The sequence below is a fragment of the Apteryx mantelli genome, chromosome 31 (genome assembly GCF_036417845.1).
Source record: "Apteryx mantelli isolate bAptMan1 chromosome 31, bAptMan1.hap1, whole genome shotgun sequence".
NCBI lineage: Eukaryota > Metazoa > Chordata > Aves > Apterygiformes > Apterygidae > Apteryx > Apteryx mantelli.
In genome coordinates, this window is record NC_090008.1 from 153,457 (window position 1) to 175,685 (window position 22,229).

General features: G+C 38.2%; 1 protein-coding gene across 8 annotated transcripts in view; it reads left to right on the top strand.

Moving 5' to 3' along the window:
* Window positions 1-22,229, top strand: part of ASH1L (ASH1 like histone lysine methyltransferase) — a 65,328-nt gene that overhangs the window by 7,871 nt on the left and 35,228 nt on the right. For 6 of the 8 annotated variants that reach the window (XM_067313251.1, XM_067313248.1, XM_067313253.1 and 3 more), the window contains 4 exons: window positions 4,396-4,555; window positions 6,552-7,074; window positions 12,554-17,303; window positions 21,969-22,070. In XM_067313251.1, coding sequence (XP_067169352.1) covers window positions 6,652-7,074; window positions 12,554-17,303; window positions 21,969-22,070 — 5,275 coding nt within the window. In that variant the 5' untranslated portion in view covers window positions 4,396-4,555; window positions 6,552-6,651. Of the gene's footprint in view, window positions 1-4,328; window positions 4,556-6,551; window positions 7,075-12,553; window positions 17,304-21,968; window positions 22,071-22,229 lie in introns of all 8 variants that reach the window. The other 2 variants (XM_067313250.1, XM_067313255.1) reach the window with 2 other exon arrangements.

A 22,229-nucleotide genomic window follows, 5' to 3' on the forward strand; every position in this document is an offset into this window, starting at 1 on the left:
AATTATTTCAAATTCTTTTTTGCACTCCAGCTACATTTGATTGCTGCAGGCAATCAACAGTCATCTGAAAAGCACTGAATGTTTCAGTGATAATGAACAGCAAAATAATTTATTCATGATTTACTAAAAGAAAAAACTTGTTTTGAGTTCCTGAAGTTTAAACTGTCCAAGAGGATACAAAAAGCAGTTTAAACAGCACAGGACTCAGGATTATTGATATCAATTACAGTGTTGTTATCACAAGAGGAAAATGGAAGTAGCACATATAGTTGCTGAATGACAGTGTTTTTTAAATGGGTATTATCGTCAGATGGAATGCAGGACCCCCCCCCCCCTTCTACTGCCATTGGCAAGAGGTGGACTTCTGTCATTGTGGACACATTTCTTCCATCCCGGTGAGGGTGAGGTCATGTTTTTTATCTCACAGCTTTCAGAAGAATCTCATACGCTGATCTAATATGATTACTCTGTGAAAGCAAAATCTGTATCTGTTCCTAATTTTCCATATCACAGCCTTACCTGTTGTGCTGCATGGCTCACATGGTGTACATGACTGTCCTAGCTTTTTTTTTTTTTGTATAACCAAACACATTTTCTGCACATTATGTCAGGAATTTAAGGAGAAATACTGGTTTGCTGTCTTCTTTACATTCCCTTTTACTAGGCTGTGTATAAATAGAGTTGGAGTTCAGAAAAATCCATTGAGAGCTATTAGATAGATGCAAAGATGTGCCTCTCAGGAAGTTCCTGATTCACAAATTTAGAGTCTGAGAGAATTTTAGGGGAATTATCATAGCATACTTTATCAGTTTTTTGTTTGTTTGTTTTTTATAATGAACCTTTGGTCTCACCAAATGCAGTTATTATTATGCCATAGTTAGCATTTGTGTATGAATTTGTATATGAGTAGTTAAACAATGATCTGGAAAGTCAAAATTCAATTTTGTATTTCCAAACTCTTCAGTTAGGGTAAGAGATCAGAATAAACAGTGTATCTGCCTACAGAGTTTTCCTCCCACTGGAGCATGCTTATAAGTGGCCTCATGTCTGCACTCTGCGCATTTCTCCCTAGAAAATAAGCATTGTGCTACCATTTGCCATTCCAATACATTGTGGCCCCTCCTGTCTTTGGCACTAACACTTCTAAATAATATTCATTCTTTACTAGTAAGAAGGGGACTCTGATATTTTGATGTCTGTTAAAAACATGTCTAACACATTCTATTTGTAAAACATAGTATCTGTCACTCCATATAACAATTTTATTTCTGACAAGTATCTCCATCTGTAAACATTTAAAAAATATTCACACAGGTGATCCATGGTCTTTTAACTTCTCATTCAGTGACCTCCAGGGATCCATGTTGTTTCTTAGGATAGATGATATGGAGGAATATAGTTTTTTAAAAATATATATAGCTCATTTTATTCTCTTTTGCAAAAGAACTTCTGGGTGGGTATAGTAGCTGTCTTCTGCAGCGAAATAAGACAAAAATTGGAAGATTGGAAGGAAATGTGGGAGGGCGTGCAGTTACTAGTAATGTTCTGGGACTTCAGACACTCGGCTGAATTTTTTTAAATGTCCCCTGGACCTGGAGCTATGGAAAAACTTTCTTAATAAATCAAAGATACCATATTGTTTTAGAGCAAATAACTTATTTTTACAAATGAAAAATACTCAACTTCAAAATGTAAAATCACAGTATGTTTACTTCAACAAAAGTAGTAGCAGAAATGAGACTTACATAGTAAATTGTATAGAAGAAAAAATCTCATTTAATATTGCTAATGGGGCAAAAAATCATATATCTAGGAGCTGACAGCATAGGTCAGCCCCTGGCATTTATTCTGGAAAAGCAGGGGATTGGAAGAACAGAAATCATAGTGGATGATGGGCAAATAGGGCTTTGGATGTGTCAGCAGGGGAATAAGAATGAATAATAGGAGTTAAAACACTGTGTATAGCATTAGAAAAATCGGTAATGTACACCATTGAGTTCTAGTTAGCACATGTCAGAAGGGATGTTAAAATGCTTCCTATTTTTATTTTATTTTATTTTATTTTTTTGGCAAAGAAATATTACAGGAGTAATCTGAGGTCTACTGAATCTACCAGATGAGAGGCTGGAATTTCAATATGTTTTGCTTATCAGGGAGATGGTTTGGATGTGTCATGATCGTAATTTGTAAGGCTATGTAGAGATCTGATGCTAGATAGTGCTTAATCTAGCAAAGTTGAAGGCAGCATAAGATCCAATTGATGAAAGTTGTTGGAAAATGAGGATTAGGTCTTGAAATAGATTCCCAAGGGAAATAGCAGGGTTTTTTGTCACTCAGAATCTTTAAATCAAAAATTTTGATGCCCCTTTGGAAAGACCTGCTGTGGGTCTGCAGAGTGTCAGAAGCAGTAGAGGAATTGCTGAGCAGAATTCTTAGCCTTGTATAGAATGCCACACAATGATACAGAGGTACAGACGCTGATCTTAAGGTTATGAAGCAGTGTGGTTAAATGGCAACACTTTAGCAAGTACCTAATTGTAACCACGGACAATAAAGTTCCAGTGCTTTAAGTTAACATGAATCTTTTTCCTTGTATCAGATGAATATAGTGTTTTTCTTGTAAAGCTCCTTTTAGTGGAAACATGCAAACATCTTTTTCAGGGATCAGCATCATTGAAGTAAGTACCTTGCAAGTCCATAGTCTTATATTTTCCTAATCTGTAAGAGGCCTGTGGTATAATTAAAAACAAGACTTTACAAATTAATGGAACAAATGTGGAAAGGGAGGGCACAGTTATGTAGATTGTATCGACATGTAAATATGATAGTTGTGTGTCTTGAAAGTACCAAAACTTTGGACTATTCAGAGTAAATTAATTGCAAGCTTTTGTGGCTGCCTCTGAAGCACGACTGTTGGTATTTAGCTGCTCAACTGCATTGTGACATCCACAAGGAGATTTTAAAGCAGGAGTCATTAGAAGAAAGGTAAAGATTCTGAGGTGTGGTGCAGGAGGAGCATCCAAAATGTGAAGAGTAGCACGGAAAAAGTAATGATGTTATTTAGAAAAAGAAAAACATAGAACAGTCATCACTGGTGAAACAGAAAGTACTAAGGTACAGGAACAACTGAAGAACCAGGGTACAGTTATGTACACCTTAAAGGCAATGACAGGAAGCTTGAATTTGATGAAGTAGGGAAGAAAAAGCATCACTGGGATTCAAAGAGATGAGCTCTAATCAGTTCATGGTTATGAAAATGATCAATTTGGCAGACACATTTTCTATGAATTAGAGTGGGGTAATTGGAGAGTCAGAGAGAAGAAGATTACAGTAATTGAGGCAAAATGATGATTAGGTCCAGGATTAGCATTTTTGTTGTCTGTGTAGAGAGGAATTAATGGATAAATAAAATGACCTGGTACATGTTCATGAGAGCCATCAATTTTGTGACTTTGCTTCTAGGATAGTTACTAATTCTATGTTATCACAGAATAAGATTTTAACACAGTTCTCTCTTAACCTTTAATTCTGAATGTGCACTTTGCCTTGGTCTTGCAGTTTGCAAGGTCACTGTGTGTATCCTTTACTTCCTTAAAGTCTTGCTACTAAGTAAATGTGGGACTGAATGCAGCAGTATAGATGGTGTTGGTTCACATAGTTTACATGCAATTTGATTTTGGATTTTAAGCTTACAAATTAATTTTTTCATAAGAAAATCACTGGAGAATTGTGGCTGTTTTGGACTATACTTACTGGACTAGAGAAAGAAATATTTGGGTGAACATAGATACAAGAGATTTGTATTGCATAATGGCCTGTAGGATTCTCTCCTTTTCTTGAATTTGGATAATAAAAATTAATGCATTAGCCTAAAACTACTATACTGCTGGCCAGTTTTCCTTTGTACATCAGCATATAGGAAAAAATCCCATTTTCAGTGGCATGGTGTAGCCTAATGGACTGAACATTGGGCCTAGAATCAGGAACTCTTTCACCGATTTGCTTTCTAGCCCCATGTCATACCACCCTATCTTTTTTTTTCTCTCTCTCTTTTCTGGCTGTAAAATGGAGATTTTTTTCTAATTACCTGTGATCTTCTGAATAATAATGCCATTTTCTATTCTTCAGGATGTTCTTAATTGAAAAGTCATAATTGCAGATAGAAATCCCTTTAAATAACATGCACAGAATGTGTGAGAACAAGTTTTTATCTGAGAATGTAACTAAAGAAGCCTAGTTTTTGAATGGTTTGTATTTTGTGTTCTCAGCAGCATTTCTTCTGTCCTCAGTAACCCTGGCTTCTATCTTTCAACCCCTGTCCACTACAGTTGCCTTCGTCCTGCCGGGATCACCAGATCTCTTTGACATTCCTTATCCTTCTCCGTTTGTATACAGCACTCGTGTTTACTGAGCCACCCCTGAATACCATCCCACACTGCTGTGTTTCCAATTACTGTCTGGACGAGAGGCATAAGTACTGTGGCTTCTGAACCTGTCATGTGCTGGTGGGCTGGAGTATGTGTGTGATGACCTGCCAGGAGGCCAAATGTCATAGGTAATTGTTGAACTCATAGACACCTTTCTTTTCAGGGAGGATATGAATATAGACCTCATCTTCATATTAGTGACTAATTTTTTTGAAACCTGTCTCTACTAAGTGCTTACATCCACCTTCACAAAGTTGGGTCAAAACTGGTTGAGAAGTTCATAATAATTGATGGATGAAATGCAGGATCAAGTAGTCTTATTCCTTAAAAATACAATGTGTTTGCTGCTTTCCTGCTGATTGTTTATAAGGATCTCTGCTGCAAACCTGCAAGTGACTGCTTCAGGATGGTTTGTTTGGCGGTTAATTTAGGAGTCTAGATTTCTGTTTAGCAGATGTGTGTGTGAAGGGAAATGAAACCCAAAGGTCTGCTGTCTTTTCATCGCGTTCCTTATAATTTAACCTTCAGAATTGCATAGAAGATAAGAACAGAAAATCAGGCTGAATTAGTTCCTGTGATGTCCTTTTCAGTCTGTTGATATTTTTTGAGACCTGCTTCTCATGTATTTGCATTTAGTCCACTTGCAGGTGCTGCTTTAAAAATGAGTAAGATATTTAAAAACTTTCTGGTTTGAGTGCTCCTAAAACAAATACAGCTGCCTACAGGGGTTGTTCTCTTACTGCTCCTGGGATCTGTTCTGGAATTTGAGAATGGAGAACTTTCCTCTCAAGGTGCTGCTGCGGCAAGGTGGTGTTTGGTCTGGAATGGTTGGGTGTGTTATACCTCTAGGGTAAAAGGCACATGGGCAATGTATTGCGGTAGCAGTGTCAAAAAGACCTCATACTTTTTCAGCATAGTGCAAGGGTTGTGTATGTCCTTGTGGCTATTGTATTTCACCAGGCGTTCCTGTTCATCTTATGCATAAAGTCCTTTTGAGCATTGCTGCTTTTCAAGTCCCCAGTTCTGTAAATATTACTTGTCCTTTCTCTTACATCATACTCTTACATCTGACCATATTGAAATGCACGTGTTTAACTTGTGCCTTGTACAGAAACCTGTGATTTGTCCTCTTTGGAATTTAGCAGTACACCATCTTTGTATCTTCTGCAGATTGTTTTTGTGGTGATTTTTGTTTTCTTTAAGTCACTGATAAAAATGTAATGGGGTACCCAGATTTTTTGTTCTTTGGCAGCGGAGGAAACGGCAGTTTCTGGCTCTGTGCTAGTCTGTGTGCAAGCGCAGGAGGCAGTGTTGGCACACCGCTTAAGTAGTCTGCCAGTCAGGGATTGGAAACCCTTCCATTAGCAAGCTGATACAAATAAGAAACTTTTGCCTTAGTTCTTATGGAAGTTAAGTCAAAAAGGTTCCCTCTAATACCTTATGGCGAGTAGGTTAATTGCATATACAAAATAGTGTCCCTGATGATACAGAAGCATGGGCTTTTCTGTTCCCATACTCCAGGAAGGTTTTTTTTTTTTTTTTCTTTTTCTGTTCTCCCTCATCCCCATCCTCCTCCCTGAACTGTGGAAAGTCCTTAACTAATAAGCAGGTGTTGCAGCAAGTTTGAGATCCAGTTTGCTCTTGGGTTAAGCTTAACTTTCCTGGTGCCTCAGAGGATTAAAACTACATTGTCTCTGATTTTTGTATGCTTTATCATAGGTTTCATTAGCTGTGTCACTCCTTAGATGTAGCTGCTTTGCTGGGTCCAGAGTAAGAGTGGCAGTGCTAGGAGTTGCTGGGCTCTGTACTCAAGGGAGGAAAAAAAAAAAAAGTTATTTCAATGATTAATATTAAAAGTTTAAATCATCATTTGAAGTGTCCTATGGATGAATTGGAAAGTATATAAGAATAATAACAGGCTTTTGATTTTCACCTGTTGCTTTAAAAATGTTTTTACAAGAAATCATGTTTTTGTTATAGGTTTGAGGAAGGCTTGGTGTTTTGAAACTATGCTTCTCTGGAACTTTCTAAAATACGATTCTTTGCTTTCTATTGTTTTTTAATATTTATTTTATTTCTGCTGTAAAATCGAAGTTTACTTTTGTTTTTCTTTTCCTTCTACAGAGTAAAAGATGCTGGCTACCAGTACTAGAACAGATCGTCTGTGGAACACATCTCTGTAAATCTTCCCTAAAATTACCTGAAGGCATATATTCCGCCTGTGATGGACCCTCGGAATACTGCTATGTTAGGCTTGGGTTCTGATTCTGAAGGGTTTTCTGGGAAAAGCCCCTCTGTAGTAAACATTGGCACGTTGGTGGGAAAAGGAGAAGTAGAACTAGAAAGTTGCACCCAGGAAGAAGAAGACAGTAAGAAGAAGAATCGGGAGGGGAACAGTACGGAGAATGGGAAGAATGAGGCTCTAACTGATGCACAGCAACAGTTTTCGGTGAAAGAAACAAACTTTTCAGAGGGAAACTTGAAACTGAAGATTGGTCTTCAAGCTAAGAGAACGAAGAAGCCCCCTAAGAACCTTGAGAATTATGTGTGCCGGCCTGCTATAAAAACCAGCATCAAGCAACCAAGAAGGGCTCCAAAGAGTGGGAAGATGACAGATGAGAAGAATGAACATTGTCCTTCAAAACAAGTGAGTAGTGTGTTTATGAACTGTTTTGCAAGTCATAGCCTGTTTAAACTCTAACTTGTTTAGAAGATTCTGACATCCCTGCACAATCCTATTCTACTGACTGTTTTTCCATGTAACTTTTAACACTGAAGATGCCAAAGTTAGAAATGGTTTGATTTCATTTTGATCAGCAGAAAAATAATTTTGCTCTTTCACAGCTTATCAACTTTGTTTTTTTAACTGTGAGGGAGAAATCATTTCCAGGTTGATGTCAATTGAATATTGTCGTAAATGCCTGAAAAGTAATAGTGTAATTTTTAGTCTCCTGTGTAGAAGAAAGGTGTTTTTGTCTCTATTTAAATGGGACTGTGTATTTACTGTGCTTTTCTCTATAGTATCTGTTGGGTTTTTTTTTTAACTGTTAGAACCATTGTTTTTACTATGTGTCTTAACTAACATGCTGTTGATAAAAGTATCGAGTAGTGCCTGAAAGGCAAAAAATATATTTCTAGATATGATAGAAAACAGACCAATGATAAGCCACATACAATGGCAACGGCATGAAAAATGTGCCAGGTATTTTCCAAATGTAAGGAGATAGCCCTGCCCTTAAGGATGTCTTATTTTATGATATGCATGATGTGACAAGTAAGAGCCAGCTATTACAGATAGGGAAAATAGAATAAATGGAGGAAACCTTTTTCTTTTGCCTGTCATACCAGTACTTAAGTTTTCCTAAGGAAGAGGATCTTCAAAAAGACAAAATACATTTGCCCTTAAAGAACAAGTATGCCATATGTTAAGGGTGATAACCAAAATGACTTTTTCCAGACTCTGCCTTTTCAACTTAGATTTTTTTTTTCTCCAATATCAACAAAAAGGGCTTTTACTTGAGAATTTCTTGTTCAATAGGCTAAGTAAAAGTAGTTCATTGTGTAACTTTAAACTGTAGCTGAGGCCTCTTTAACATGTTTACAGTTTCTGATGCTTTCTCCAGCTTCATTGTGAAAAAAAAAATTGGAAAGGTGGATTGCTGCTTGTCATGATGCTGCTAACTTTTTTTTTTTTTTTTTTTTTTTAACAAAGGTATATGGGTTACTATGAGTTAGGTGTTAGGCCAATCTGAAATATCAGTTCATTGATCTCTCCTGATGTCTGATTTGAGGTACTACTACTTGCAATTAATACTCTCTTACTAGCCAAGTCTTCAGACATTAAATAGGAAAACCTTCCCATTGCATCAAGAGATCATGCCCGGGGAATTTTTACCAGAGAAAATAATTAGTATTGGAACTCAGATGATGACAATATGGTTTCTTCATCCTTTGACAGGAGGAATTGAGCAACTGAATGGAAATTTAGCACTTGCAGTATACTCAGTTAACCACTAAGAGAGAAAGAGAAGTCATGGAAATCCTCTCCTGTGAATGTCAGTATAAAAATTGAAATATTAGGATAACACTTTGTACTCCAATATCATGATTATTGTGCTTCTATATTAAGCTTACCACTGAAAAGACTCTTAAAACTTGGGCAATATCTTCAGTTTTATCAATAGAGGGTTTATCTCCATTCTCAAAGATGAGTGGGTTAATTGAAATTGGTACATTTTGTACTTAAAGTTTGTTCTCCAGAACCATGTAGGCAATAAAGTTAGTCTTCTGAAGAGAAAATTACAGAATGGAGAGACCTAGAAATGGCTAAGTTTCCCAGGTGTTTAGAGAAACAAAATTAGAAATTACTGTAATAGCAGAACAGTATTGAATTTGCTCTTTGACACTGAATGTGAAATTGGTATTTTCTTTTTTCTTTTTTTCTTTTTATTTCCCCCCAGAAGTGTGTCCGGACAGACAGACATTACTGTATGGCCTGTGTACATCTTCCTAAGCATGAAGTGTGAGCCTGATACATAAATACAAACTCTGGTTCTCTTAGTTTTAGCACCAGAGATGTATGAGTGGTTTGCCTATGCATACATGGTAAATGCAGCCAATGGCATAGCAGAGTTGCACTACAGAAGTTTTAGAAAATAGGGCAAGAAGTGATAGTAACAGTCTCTGCTGTAATTCTAAAATATTCATGGTAAAACAGTGAAGCAAGATGGAACATGCCCTTTTGCTCCATCTCCTTATTTCTTTGTAAAACTGCTGAGTGCAGATATTCTGTAGTTCTTTCTATTGCCCTTGGTTATGTAGGCGAGCACTGCAGGAAAGTCTACTGATGAAATCACAGCCACTAATTGAAAATTTTCAAGCAAAAAAGTACCAAAGCTAAAGTTGTCTCCACTTTTTTTTTTTTTTTTTTCTTTCTAGTCAACTCAAGAAGAATGGCATACAAGAACATTTTCTGCAGGTTCTGGGGCATGAGTGTTTTGTCTTGAGCTAGTTGCACAAAGTCATATTGTTCCTGGTAGTTAACTAAAACTTGCTTTGAGAAAAAGCTTACAGGTCTTAGTGTTGAAGAATTAACACCAGGGACACTTCCACCTGTTATTTTGGGAACTTGTGTAGAACACACTGATACCACAACTGCATAGGCATTATGAAATTTCTGTGATTCTTCAGAATGCTCATTTGTATTATATCCTGTGCACTGGGTGGAAGAACAACAGTTAAAATAATAAGGGGTAAATACATTTTAAAAATATCCCTTAGTCCACACTTGCTAAGTTTCCTGGCAAAGTAATAAAGAAACTAAGTGTGTCATAACTGTACTGTGCTTTTGGAAAAATACATGTAAAGATCTATAAAAAATCCATGATGTTACGTAATTTAAAAATAAAATATTTGCTACGGCAAGTGCTCAGCAGATTCTCTTGATAGTTTGCACTTGAACTATTTTTGTCACATTCATAAAAGTTAGAAACCTAACATCCACGTAAGAGATTTAAAATTTAAATCCAGATTGGCGCAAAATTAGCAGTAATATCAAATTTATGAAAATGTATGTATTTTTTGTAATTGCTTTGGGGGACTCTTTGGTTGGGTAGTTTTATACCAAACAGTTACAGATAAAGTTTGCACAGGAATGAATGTTCTAGGTTTTAAAGGACAGGATGATTTTTAATGTAGTGTAATCTAGACCTGTTTTTAACAGCTTTGAACCTAGCTGAAGCCTACTGTCTGAAAGTCAGAGTAATATATAATAGGTCCAGAACTTCTAATTGAAAATGTGGGTAATCCAAGAAAAATTATTTCAGACTCTTATGTGGCACAGTTAACGTGCATTGCAACATACAGGTACCAGTGAAGAAGCTTGAAACATATGCTTGTCCTCAGTCATATTAAGTGAGTTAGATGGATGAAACACCTAGGAGACATGTTAGATGATTTTTTTTTTCTGAGAATGATTTGTTAATACTCCTCACTAAACCATCTCTGCATTAAAATCCAACTTTATGCTTTCTCTAATATAAAATGGTGTATTTGTTCAAAACAAACAGCAAAGTAGGGCTCTCTAGTCCATTGAACCACAAGAAGAGAAAAGTGCAATGCTAAATGAGTTGCATGCATGCCAGCTTAAAGAAGCACAAACAAAATGAAAGCAAGAGCATGGATGTGCATTTGTAGAGTTGTGTGTGAACATGGCCAAACAGACCATTGAAGCTTTAAAGTGCTGTATTCATTGAAAGCACTCTGTACTATGTTTTGGACTTAAGATCACTCCTTTCCATGTAATGGAGTGTATGTTTGCACAATAAAAGTCATTTCAAGAACAAGTGACACCTTTTTTGTCTCCAGTGCTCTAGGACATATCATGGCTGCCCCCCCCCCCCCCAGCTGTCTGTTTTGGGAGTAGGAGGGCGGCTGGGGGGAAGTTCCTGAAATGTGAAGCTCCAGCATAATTTACATAAGATTGCAGCTGCCATGGAAAAGCTGGGCTAAATGCCAAACTATTCTCCATATACCACAATCTCTTTTGCACCACAGCTTTAAAACAAGTAACTGATATGACCTGCGGGTTTCGTTCTTCTACTGCAGCAAGGTTTGGAGACATGCGGCCCCAACCAGTGCTCATGGCCAGCATCCCCAAAGAAGAGAACTTTGATCGATGACATATCACTGTTTTGTGAAATCTTGTTTACTTTTCAGAAACACTTTTGGGCAGGTAGGGCAGTGGCCATAATGGACAGTGAAATTTAGCTTCTGGTACATCAAGGTCTTAGGCATTGATACCGTCAGCTGGAGTGGTTGACTTGCAGGTTTGGAAGCATGTCGTGGGTCATGCTGATCAGCAGTTTCCACTTAAGTGCCAGGCATGTATGTGGGCAGAAAGAAACATGCCTCTTGCTCCACTGCTGCAGAAAGGCAGTAGCTCAGGATCTGGAGTGCCTGTTTATGTGCCGAAAAGGCTCTGGCAGTTCAGGCAGCACATGTTATCCAAGCAGCTTCTTCACATCTCCTAGAAAATTATGTCAGAGTGAATCCAGCTTGCAGTCTCCTGTTTAAATCATGCTGGTGTAGCGTACTCAGCAAATACTTTGTTCTTGAGCAGCGCCAAAGTTTGCTGTTTATCAAATAATTTCAAATTAATCCCAAGTTGTATCTTTCTTCAGCATAATTGAATATTCACCAGCCATAGTTACATTTTTGTAAAACATAATGAACGTAATGCTGATTGTAATTAATTACAGTAAGTGCTATGCAATCTCCTTATTTGTTTTCATTGCACAGGGCTGGATAGGTATGGCAATGATGTCTTTCACTCTCAATAGTCTGTTTAACACTTAAGATAGTACATGCCATAAGGTTTTCAAGCTCTGTGCACGTTACTATCTCATAAAGAATGGGAGTCTTACATTCACTCCAGCCAGGGGCTAAGAATGGATCCCACGCGTTTCAAATATAATCTCTTGGGAGTTGTATATAAAATTAATGTGCTTCCAAAAGAAAAGCTTAATTTATTGGGGTAATGGGTATTGCTTTTTTTTTTTTTGGAAGTTTTGTTTACTCTTTGTTTTGTTGCTCTTGTACATACAACAGAATAGTTTGACTTATTTTAGTACAGTCAGTAGTTTGCTTTGGGGAGAACCCCTTACTACAGTGGTTGAGAGTATTGTGGGACAAGATTGAGAAACATTGACAGAGCTGTGCATGGACAAGTTCACAAAATGCCTGCCCTTACAGTGCCTGGCTCAGCTGATTTCCAGTAGTAAGTGAGGCCTTCAAGTGCTGTCATGCTACAGTTAGCTCAGTGCATTATTGTTGATTATTTTTTATAAATATCAGTAATATTTTTTAAAATATTTTTAATTGGGGGGCAGATTAAATGGTTAACATGGGGATTGGGAGTGAGAGTGAGTTTTCTTACCATTAAAAAAAAATCCTTAACAAGTCCACTGAAATATATTTGTTTTAAAATTATCAGGTTCATGCAACATGTGTTTATATAGGTACCTTATTATCAAAAGCAGGTATAATAATCTCAACATAAGAAGATACTGCGTTATTCAGAGTCTATGCTCTATTCCTAAAGGATTTTTCTTTTTATTAACTTCTAGGACCCTTCAAAGTTTTACAAGAAAGCGGGAGAAGTTGCAACAGTTGAATTCCCTGTGGAAGAAGGTGTACAAGTAGAAACAAATCCTTTAACTAAGAAACTTTCTCCGCTGCAGTCTGAAATGACAGATTATGTAAAGTCATCTCCTCCAACTCTTATCAGTAGCCATAATTCTGATTTAAAGGATAGAACACAAATTAATGGAGCAACAACTGTAACAGAAAAATTGGCTCAACTCATTGCAACTTGCCCTCCTTCAAAGTCTTCCAAAACAAAGCAGAAGAAGCCAGGAAGTGGAACTGCAGCTGGTTTGGTTAAAGACTCTGGAAAGAAGCTATCAGGAACCATAACTGCAAGTGGATTAGTTAATAAAGATTTGGTAAAGAAATTGCCAGGATCAGTTATTGCCGTTGGATTAGTTAACAAGGACTCAGGGAAGAAGCCATTGGGTATTGGTAGTGCAGCGGTATTGGTTAACAAAGACTCTGGAAAGAAGCCACAAGGGATTGGCCCATTAATTGGATTGGTTAACAAGGACTCTGGAAAGAGGCCACCAGGGATCAGCACTCCAACAGGATTAGTTAACAAGGACTCTGGAAAGAAACAGCCCGTGACTAGCTCTGCAGTTGGATTAATCAGCAAAGATGTTGGGAGGAAACTGCCCGGGATCAGCACTCCAATCGGATTAACTAATAAAGAGTCTGTAAAGAAGCCAGTAGGGATCGGCACTCCAGCAGGATTGATTAACAAGGATACTGGGAAGAAGTTGCTGGGCATTAATAGTCCTACAGGACTGGTTAACAAGGATTCTGGGAGAAAGATGCCAGGGACTGGCAGTACAATAGTTCTGACTAACAAAGACTCTGGAAGGAAGACACCAGGGACTGGCAGTCCAATGGGACCAGTTAACAAGGACTCTGGGAGGAAGGTGCCAGGGATTAGCAGTCCAGTGGGACTGGTTAACAAGGACTCTGGGAAGAAGCCAACAGGAATCGGCACTCCAGTTGGTTTGGTTAACAAGGACTCTGGAACTCTGAAAGCAGACTCACTTATGCCTGCCTCAGAGCCCTTTAAGCTTCCTTGCAATTCAAACCTCGGTGGCCTTGAAAGCCATGAGACTACAGATTTGCTGAAAGAAAATACTACCAGCAAAACATTTGAGAAGCATATTATAAGACAGAATAAAGAAAGTATCTTGGAAAAATTTTCAATTCGGAAAGAAATTGCTGATGTAGGCAAAGAGATATTTAAGGAGGGAACATGCATTCCACAGGATGGTTACTCAACCAATGAAAAAGGGATTTATGAGACATCTAAGCATGAAAAGCAGCCTCCAGTGTATTGCACTTCACCAGACTTCAGGACAGGAGGTGCTTCAGATGTATCTACAGCAAAGTCCCCATTTAGTGCAGTTGGAGAGGGAAATCTTCCATCACCTTCACCCACGGTGTCTGTTACCACTTTAAACAGGAGCCTCTCAACAACATCTTCGCAGTTAGCATCAAATTCTCTGCATTTAAGTTCCACAGTAGATCTCTTAGAAGGTATTTCAGATCAGATTGGCAAAACTCAGTTTTCTTCTGACAGTACACTTCTGAATATAAACAGAACATTGAACCATACTCTGAGCACTGATTTTAAAGGTGCTGATAAAGATTTAAATGATTCAAAAGCTACTCATGTAGAAACCTCAAGAAGTAGTCCCTGTATAGGAAAAAAAACCATTTTGGCAGCTGAAACAGGCATTCATGCTACTGTCACCCCTTCAGTAGTTAGTTTTACAAGCTTGTTTAGTAGCAAGCAGTTCCTAAAGATTGGTGCAATAACTGCATCAGATAAATCCTGCCAAGGAACTAAAAATTTGAGCACCAGTCAGCAGTCAAAACCTTTAAAGAAAAGAAAAGGAAGGAAACCAAGATGGACTAAAGTGGTGTCAAGAAACACATGTCGACCTCCGAAGGGTCTAGAACTAGAAAGGTCAGAGCTTTTTAAAAACATTTCATACAGTGCACTATCAAACAGCAATTTGGAGCAGGCCAAATTCTTGAAAAACATAGGATCATCTTCATTTGTGGAGCATGAGTTTGTCAAACATCAGTTGCCAAAACTGAATGAGGCTAGTGGGCAGTCTCTTGCACTGTTAACTGAGACTGACAAGCAGACTCAAAAGTTCTATGGTACTCACAAACAACCCTCCAGTTTGTGTATGTCAGATGATTTCTTACCTGACATGTATAAACCCAAAAGAGGAAGACCTAAATCAAAGGAGATGCCAGAGCTTGAAGGTCCCCCCAAAAGAACTCTAAAAATCCCAGCATCAAAGGTCTTCTCAGTGCAGTCAAAGGAAGAGCAAGAACCCCCAGTTTTGCAGCCTGAGGTAGAAATTCCCTCCCTAAAACAGAGCCTATCAGGACAAACTTTTCCTAAAAAGAGAGGAAGACCTAAAAGACAGATCAGGTCATCAATTAAAATGAAGCCACCTATTCTTTCTGTGGCACCTTTTGTTGCAACAGATAATTCAAACAAGATAGAATCTGAAAGTGATCAACATCGAAGTGGGGATTTTTTTGAGAGAAAGGATCAGCTACGAGGGCCAGAAGAGGTCCAAAAACCTAATATTTGTAGCATGACTGATCTGGAAGTAGACTCAGACAGAAAAGTTGCCAAGAGAAATAATGGACAATTAATGAAAACAATTATCCGAAAAATAAATAAAATGAAAACTTTGAAGCGAAAGAAACTTCTGAATCAAATTCTCTCTAGTACAGTGGAACCAAATAACAAAGGGAAAGTGCAATCTAAACTCCACAATACGGTGTCAACCCTTGCTGCCACTTTTGGTTCAAAATTAGGCCAGCAGATAAATGTCAGCAAGAAAGGAACCATTTACATAGGAAAAAGGAGAGGAAGGAAGCCTAAAGCTGTCCTAAATGGTATTTTAACTAGTAGTTCAGCTGGTTTGACTGTTCTTGAGAAGTCTGCTCAACAAACTACTGGGACATCACTAGGACAAGTACTTCCCCATTTGCTGCCTTCAACAGCTGATAATTCGGAGATTCTTCCCTCTCCAGTTTGCTCTCAGTCTTCTGCAGTGAGTGGGGGACAGAGTCCTGTCAGCAGTGATGCAGGATTTATTGAGCCCAGCTCAGTGCCGTATTTACACATACACTCCAGACAAGGAAGTGTTGTTCAGACGCTTGCAATGAAAAAAGCTTCAAAAGGAAGGAGGAGATTATCTCCACCTACGTTGTTGCCAAACTCTCCTTCTCACTTGAGTGAGCTGACGTCGCTGAAGGAAGCCACTCCTTCCCCTGTCAGCGAGTCTCACAGTGATGAGACGATTCCCAGTGACAGTGGAATAGGAACAGATAATAACAGTACTTCAGATCGAGCAGAGAAGTTTTGTGGTCAGAAGAAGAAAAGACATTCATTTGATCATGTTTCCCTTATTCCACCTGAAACTTCCACTGTTTTAAGTAATCTAAAAGAAAAGCATAAACACAAATGCAAGCGCCGAAGTCATGATTACCTTAGTTACGACAAAATGAAAAGACAGAAGCGAAAAAGGAAAAAGAAGTATCCTCAGCTTCGAGGTAGGCAGGACCCAGATTTCCTTGCTGAATTAGAAGAATTAATAAGTCGATTAAGTGAGATTAGAATAACCCACAGAAGTCACCATTTTATACCCAGAGATTTACTGCCTACCATTTTTAGGATAAATTTCAATAGTTTCTACACTCATCCTACTTTTCCTTTAGATCCTTTGCACTACATTAGAAAACCTGATTTAAAGAAAAAGAGAGGCAGGCCTCCAAAAATGCGGGAGGCTATGGCAGAAATGCCTTTTATGCACAGTCTCAGCTTTCCTCTTTCCGGTACTGGATTCTATCCCTCTTATGGCATGCCTTATTCTCCTTCTCCCCTTGCAGCTGCTCCCATAGGCTTAGGTTATTATGGAAGGTACCCTCCAACTCTTTATCCTCCTCCGCCTTCTCCTTCTTTTACTACCCCACTGCCACCACCTTCCTACATGCATACAGGCCATTTGCTTCTCAATCCCGCCAAATATCACAAGAAGAAGCATAAACTTCTACGTCAGGAGGCGTTCCTCACAACGAGTAGGACTCCGCTCTTGTCAATGAGCACATACCCCAGCGTTCCACCTGAAATGGCTTACGGCTGGATGCTGGAACATAAGCATCGACATCGCCATAAACACAGAGAACATCGTTCTTCTGAACAACCACAGGTTTCCATGGACACCATAACAGCTAATAGCTCTTCTAGAACAGTTCTGGAGTCCTTGAAGCGCTACAGGTTTGGGAAGGAGGCTGTCGGTGAAAGATACAAACATAAAGAGAAACACCGATGCCATATGTCTTGTCCACACCTGTCACCTTCAAAGGGTTTGCTAAGCAGAGATGAACAGTGGGTCAGGAGAGAGCCTTCGGAGTCAAATTCATTAGCACTGGGATTGCAGACACCATTACAGATAGACTGTTCGGAAAACTCCCCGGGTCTGTCCCTGGGAGGATTTACTCCCAGCTCTGAGCCAGCTAGCAGTGATGAACATACAAATCTTTTCACAAGTGCAATAGGCAGCTGCAGAGTCACCAACTCTACCAGTACCAATGGACGTAAAAAACTAACCGACAGTCCTGGACTCTTCAGTGCACAGGATACTTCGCTAAATCGACCTCTCAGAAAGGAACCGTTGCCTTCCATTGAAAAGGCACTACAGCCGCTGCCAGGTAGGGGAGCTTTAGTTGTATGTACTTTCACATAGGTCTTGCTATTTTATGTTAGACCAAACATACTATATAAAAGACTAGCAAAAATAGCTTTGGTTTTGTAGCAGTTTTTCGGTGTTGGATTTCAGTGCTACTCTTGCTTTCACTGTTGAGAATTTCTGTTCTGTGAAAGTACTGTTCTGTGTAGCGTTTGCTAGACTAATGTGGTATCTCCTAGACACCCACTTATGAGATTACGTAAGTACCTCTTCCCTCAGGATTTGTCTTGCTTTTGTTATAGCAATATATAAAGTTATGCTAAGGATGATTTTTATTAAAAGATCTAACTTTTTTTTTTAATTTTAACTTTCTGGAGAAAATATGAGTTAAAAATTCTCTTTTTTTTTTATACTATACAAGTCATCTTTCTGTTTATTTTGAAGTTTGGTTGACTGGTTTTGGACTAGCAATTAGTACTAATATTGTGAGCAACTTCTCTTCCGTTTAAGAAAAAGTTTCCTTTTTCTTTCATAATTCCATTTTAGGTATTTTGATAATCATTACTATACTGTAGCTTTGATCCTGGTTTAAGGCCTCTAGGCAGTACTTTTAAAACAGTTGCTAAATGATGCTGGGAATGCATGAGAACAAACTTTGTTTTTTAAATTACTGCTTTATTCATAATTGGGAAACTCATAGCCTCAAGCAAAGTTGAAACAGAACTATCTGAGACTGTAAAGACAGCAAATCATGATGGTACTCTTAGAGAATTGTTGTTAAAGGAAAAGACCTCTACTCTGAAACTTTAAACTTTTTTCATTTACGTGGTATTAAGAAAAGAATACACAATATAAAGATTAGGACTTAATTTCAAACTAATATAGTCTGTCCAGGTGTTATACATTGCTTTTCCTACTGACTTAAATGTCACTACATGCAGCACTTTATTATTGCAGATGTTTTCACATTTCTACCCACTTCTGTCTTAATTGCCATAAACACATTAGTGACATCCCATAACAAAGATAACCTGCAAAAGAGAAAAGTGCAACTTGTGCCCTTATTTGCTTATTTATGATATATAAAGGAAGCCTGATAGTTTCTCCTTCCTCCTTCTGATCCTTGCTTACCCCCTCCCTTGAAATTTAAATCCTTTGCCCAAAAACATTTGTGACTAATATTTCACCGGCCAAGAGCCAGGAAAACAACCAGCTATCAATAAGGAGTAATATCTCCTCTCATTCCTGACTGTCATCTTCCTCCGTCTCCTGTAATAATGCCCCCTGCCATCCCTTCTCTGACTGCAGTGCCCTGTGTACACAGGCGGGTTTTTTTGTTTTGTTTTGGTGTTTGAGCAGGGGGGTTGTTTTGCATGTTTGCTTCAAGGGCAGATGGAAATGGCTGGATTCTTTCACACCAATGATGAGAATTATTTCCACTGCTGAGTGGACTGTTACCTTGCAATAAGTAGATTAGAATGCAGGTTCTTGATATATTTTGTTTTTAGTTTAAAACATATTTAAATAATTACTCTTTTTTGAAAGCATGTCTTTTTGTGTTGTGATCCAATTTTAGGAAAATAAAATGCACCTAGATACAATGTTGATAGAAAAACATATTCATATAATTTTGTTGTTTCTAAATCTGCACTTCATACCTCTAAAACTACTGGAGGGGAGAGGGTCAGAAGAAAGCAATAAAGCTGTAAGATTGCTTCTCCTGCTGTGTATGGAAAGAAAAAAATCAAAGTGCTAAGTCATCAAAGAGTTAAAATTTGGCTCCGAGGAGTGAAGAATTGGTTGTGGTAGCTAGTGCAGTTCTGGGAATTTCCTGAGGAATTCCATTACAGTGAATGATCTGACTTGGGTTTTTATAAGAAACAGCCTAATTAAAGGAAAAAGCAGAAATGTTTTAAGCTAAAACCTGCTCCTGAAGGCTCTGAATCTCTCTCCCCCTTATAGTGCATTTAACTGGTGAGTCAGATGAAATGTATCACTTTCAGTAAGTGTATTTCCCACAATTGGAACCAGCTGTTTTTATTGTGAGACCAGCTTTCAGTTCAGCATTCATCTCATTCACAAGGAGCTGCTTAGGCTCCACATCATGTACATGCAGTATATCAGAGAACTTAAAAACTGCATCTAGCCCCATGATAAGAGGGTGGGGTTTTTTTAAGATCATTGTCAAGTTGCGTACATTTTTTTTAGCTGTAGTGCCGAATTGTGGTTCTGACACTGTAGCTATTATTGTGAAAGACAATGATTTTTGTTTACTTCAGAAAATAGCATGGATGGAGAAAAAACCTGTGGTACCTCAAAGATTTTTTTTTATTTATTAAACCAGATACAGTTAATATGTGTTGTGGAGAGGACACTGAACCAGAGCAGTTAAAATGAATAGTAGGAAGCTAGCATCAGGGAATGCATTCTACAATTGTCTTATATAATCACTCGGGGATAGTCACAATATTTTATTTTAAATTACACCGAATGGAAGATACCCTTCCTTTCCATAAACTTTGAACATAAACCTTGCCTGTTTAAATTCATTGACAAGTACTTTCATCTTTCTATGATATCCTCTGATGCTAGATATTCTACAAGATTGCTTATATCAGAATTATAATAGGAATGTGTGTGTCTTGGCAAAGGGACTCTTAGGGAACTTCATCTCCTGAACTATTTCACAGGAGATGAAGTTTAGATAAAACGGAGGTTTACATGCTGTATATTTTTTGCTGAACACAGTTAATGCATGCAGTTATGCCAACAGGAAGGTCACTAGGCTCTAACATTTTATCTTTAAATGGTGAACTAGAGTGTAGCTTTGATAATACTCACCTGTGGCAAAGTGTTCTGCCTGGCTGCTTCTACTCTAATGCTAACAGCTGGGCATCAGACCTAACAGCTGGGAACACGTCACTGAGAAGGTCTGTACAGAGGACTAGCTTAGTCTAGCATCCATGAGGCAAAAACACTTGGTATCATACAAGAGCAACATACAGTGCCCTCTTGGATTTGGGCTCCTGAAAAAGAATAGATTTATCCTTGAAACACTAACTTTGAAGTTATATTTGGGGATCCTGAAGTTATATTCTCTTGTTACATGTTGTTTTGTTCAGCTGTCAAAGCTAAAGTAATTTTGTAATGAATCCCCAACCCTTTTCCCAACCTGCTGAATACAGGAGCAGACCATTCCCCTCCCAGGGACCAGAGAGCCTCATACTTTCTGTATGTCTGTATTCATCTGCTGTCTTGGCTCTTAAAATATATTCTGATTAGCAGGTTTCCTTCTTCTGTCAGTTTTTGATTTAGATAGATGGTCTTCTCATGTGTTTGTGAGGAGATCCAAACTAGTAGAGAAGTGTGATAAGGTAGATCAGCCTTTGGCACCATCAATTACAGGTCTGCCAAGGCTCACAAGAGACCTGATACGTGGCCTAATACTTTTTCCTTGTCATACTTTTTCCAAGTATCCTCACCGGATTGGAAATTGGGCAGTCCACAAGTGACAAGACTTTTGTCGGTTTTCTGAATGGAGCAGATTTTTGTAGTATGCTATTACCATTCGTCTGAAGTTCAGAGTGGTCTTTAGTAAATTTCTGTTGCTTCACGCTGTTAGTTATTTTGAACAATTTATAGCTTATCATAGACTGGTCTCAGTAAGCTGCTCACAATTCCCGGAAGGAAAGGGAAGGAGAAACAAAACAAGCCATTCAATTGGGATCTATGCAATTGAAAAGAATCTTTACTGCCTTTATTCCATCTAAAATAAAAGGACAGATTTGAGACATATAATCATTAGTCTAATGGGAGATGTATATGCTCTTCTGTGTCTAAAAGAATTTGAGATATATGTTCAGACAAGAAAAAAATGCTTTTTCAAATATGAGTTGATTGCATTTTAATTGTAACTGCTGTGATTTCAAATAATATAATAATTTTAATATATATACATATATATTTGCATTGAAAGCACTACATTTGTGAAAGAAATAAGACAGCTAGAATACGAACATCAGCTGTAAGCAAGCGCAGTTCCAAACTGCTTTGCCATCTAGGCGGTGCTCCAGTTTTCTCTCACATTTTTTTCTTATTGCAACTGTTTACAACAGTCATTCCTGCTGTATAATTCATTTTTATTTGAGGTCACAGGGTATTTCTGTTAATATACACTTCATGAAATTAATACATCTTGTCGTTCCTTAATAGAAAAATGGATTTTGAAATAAGAACACAATTGACTGTTCTTTTATAATATTAAGCAACTGTATGTAGTCTCCCTGCACAGTTCCGCTGCAGCAGTCTTTTTACCTGCATGTAGTAGAGACAGACAGTATAGAAACTCTCTTTAAGAGCCCACTAGCAACCTCTCTGTAACAGAGGGGGTTCATTTTACAGTAGGGATGGGTTTTTATTATGTGCAAGATAATAACCAAGTATTATAAATGGCTTTCTCATAGGCTGTTTCCTGTCCTCTCTATGCCTTTAGCCTGTGAGAAATTTTGTCTTAACGGTCCAGTCCCATCCTTCTCCACCCTCATGCATCATAGCATGCCAGTGTTCCTAGTGCTAAAAAAGAGTAATCTTAGTCTGAATATCTGGTATCTGCAGTGTGTTTTATTGGCACTGCCAGACTGAAATGAAGGTTTTTTTGTGTTTTTCTCTTCCCTGCTCTGCTTTTCAGGCGCTCTGCCGACACAGGATAAACCTTCCCAAAGGCAGTCAGAGAGCACAAATTGCAGCCCTTCCAGAAAGAGATCAGCATCTGAGAGTACATCTTCTACAGGCAAGTAAAATTTGCCGGTCTTGTTTTCAAGACTACTGCTATACTGAGAACTATACTACAATAGGCAACCAAGGCTGTATTGCTATGAGAACTTGAACAGCAGGAGTATTTTCACAGAGATACTAAGTTTTTCCATTTATAATTTAGGATCCAATGATG